Source organism: Tetrahymena thermophila (assembly GCF_000189635.1).
Source record: "Tetrahymena thermophila SB210 genomic scaffold scf_8253856, whole genome shotgun sequence".
NCBI classification, from domain to species: Eukaryota; Ciliophora; class Oligohymenophorea; order Hymenostomatida; family Tetrahymenidae; genus Tetrahymena; species Tetrahymena thermophila.
In genome coordinates this window covers 1-1,566 of record NW_002475947.1, presented here as the reverse complement: position 1 = coordinate 1,566, position 1,566 = coordinate 1, and the positions used below count along the sequence as shown (strand labels likewise).

Below are 1,566 nucleotides of genomic sequence, written 5' to 3'. Positions count from 1 at the left end.
TCTATCAAATTAAAATCAATTAATAATTTTTACAAAATAAATAAGTAAAATGAAGAAATATTTTAAATCTAAATAAAATAACATTGTAGGAATTAATTAAATGATTTCTAATAATCAAATATTTACTAAAGATTGAATGTAGAAGTATTATTCTATTCATTTTTTTGAGGATTATCAAAATCTGATTTGTTTTATCGAACATTATTTTTATATTAATACCTATTTATTATTTGATAATAATTTTTTTTTTGAATAATTTTCATAAAATAACATAAATTTTTCCTTATTTTAGATTTTTTATTGATAAAAAGGGAAACAAGAAAAAAGACTTATAATACAAAGATAAAATTAATTATTTACCCAAATTTTAGAGATAAAGAAGAAAGATTTTAGAAATCTGCTAAAGCACAACCTAATTCTAATCCTCCTTAATCACCTAAATTATTATGTCTTTAAATATATTAATTATAAAGAAAAGAAATTAAAAAATAAAAAATATTTTATTTTAATAAATAGTTAGATAAATAAAAAAATAAATCATTAAAATAATTTGTAAAAAATAGCTTTAAGATTTTCAAATGAATTTATTTATTTTAATAATGAAAAATAAATAAATAAATAAATAAATAAATAAATAAATAAAAGAAATTAGAAGAGAAAATAAATTTCTATAAGCATCTTACTACAGGCTAAGAATTAATTTTTCTAGTTTTTGGCATTTTGTAAAAGCAACACATAAGTCTGAAAATTTCTAAATATTAATGAGATTATGCCTTTTAAATATTTTAAATTATATATTAAACTATTATTAAATTGTTTTACTATAAAAGTAAAAGTAAAAAATAAATATATTAATTTGTATTATAAAATAATTTTTATAGCTTTTAGATATTAATTAAACTTGTTTAAATTTTTCTTTATCTTTTTTTTATTTAAAAAATATATCTATCAATATTATCTACCTCATATTAAGATTTAATGCTTAAACACTTTGGCAGTTTCCTAAATAAGCACCTAATGTTGAAGCCCCTTTATCGCCGATTTTGTTTTTCCTTTTATTAAATAAAGAATATAATAATTACATGCATTTTAAGTTATTTATAAAAACTTAAAAGTTATTAATTTATTAAGAATTTTTGTAAAAAATGCTTATTTTTTATAATAGAAAACAAATTTAGTAATTATTCAAAAATAAAAAAAGATAATTAAATGAAAAAAACGATTAAAGAATTAACAATTTAAAAAAATTAATATCTTATTTCAAAAGCTATTTTTATTCCATAATGAATTAGTATTTAAATTGATTTAAGATATAATAAAATAAGAAATAAAATATTACTTAAGATAAAAGCGAAGACTTTTGTGAGAGTTTAGTTTAGAATCTAAAAACTTTATAGAAAAAAAAATTTTTTAAACAATAAATAAATAAATTATTTTATTTACTCTTTATTGCTTTTTGTTGATTTTTTTCTAATTCATATTTTTTTTATTTTTTAAAATTTAACTATCCATTTTATGAATATCAAATATAATGTATGTACTCAGAATATTTAGTATAAAAATCAA

At 15.5% G+C, this 1,566-nt stretch overlaps 1 protein-coding gene across 1 annotated transcript in view; it reads right to left on the bottom strand. All coding sequences in view use genetic code 6, as the record gives it.

The window, feature by feature from the left end:
• Nucleotides 1–1,389, bottom strand: part of TTHERM_001284707 (kinase domain protein) — a gene marked incomplete at its 5' end in the record, with an annotated part of 4,960 nt that extends 3,571 nt beyond the window's left edge. The window contains 3 exons of the mRNA XM_012800979.1: nt 361–450; nt 963–1,052; nt 1,340–1,389. Coding sequence (XP_012656433.1) covers nt 361–450; nt 963–1,052; nt 1,340–1,389 — 230 coding nt within the window. The remainder of the gene's footprint in view (nt 1–360; nt 451–962; nt 1,053–1,339) is intronic.
• Nucleotides 1,390–1,566: the final 177 nt, after the last annotated feature.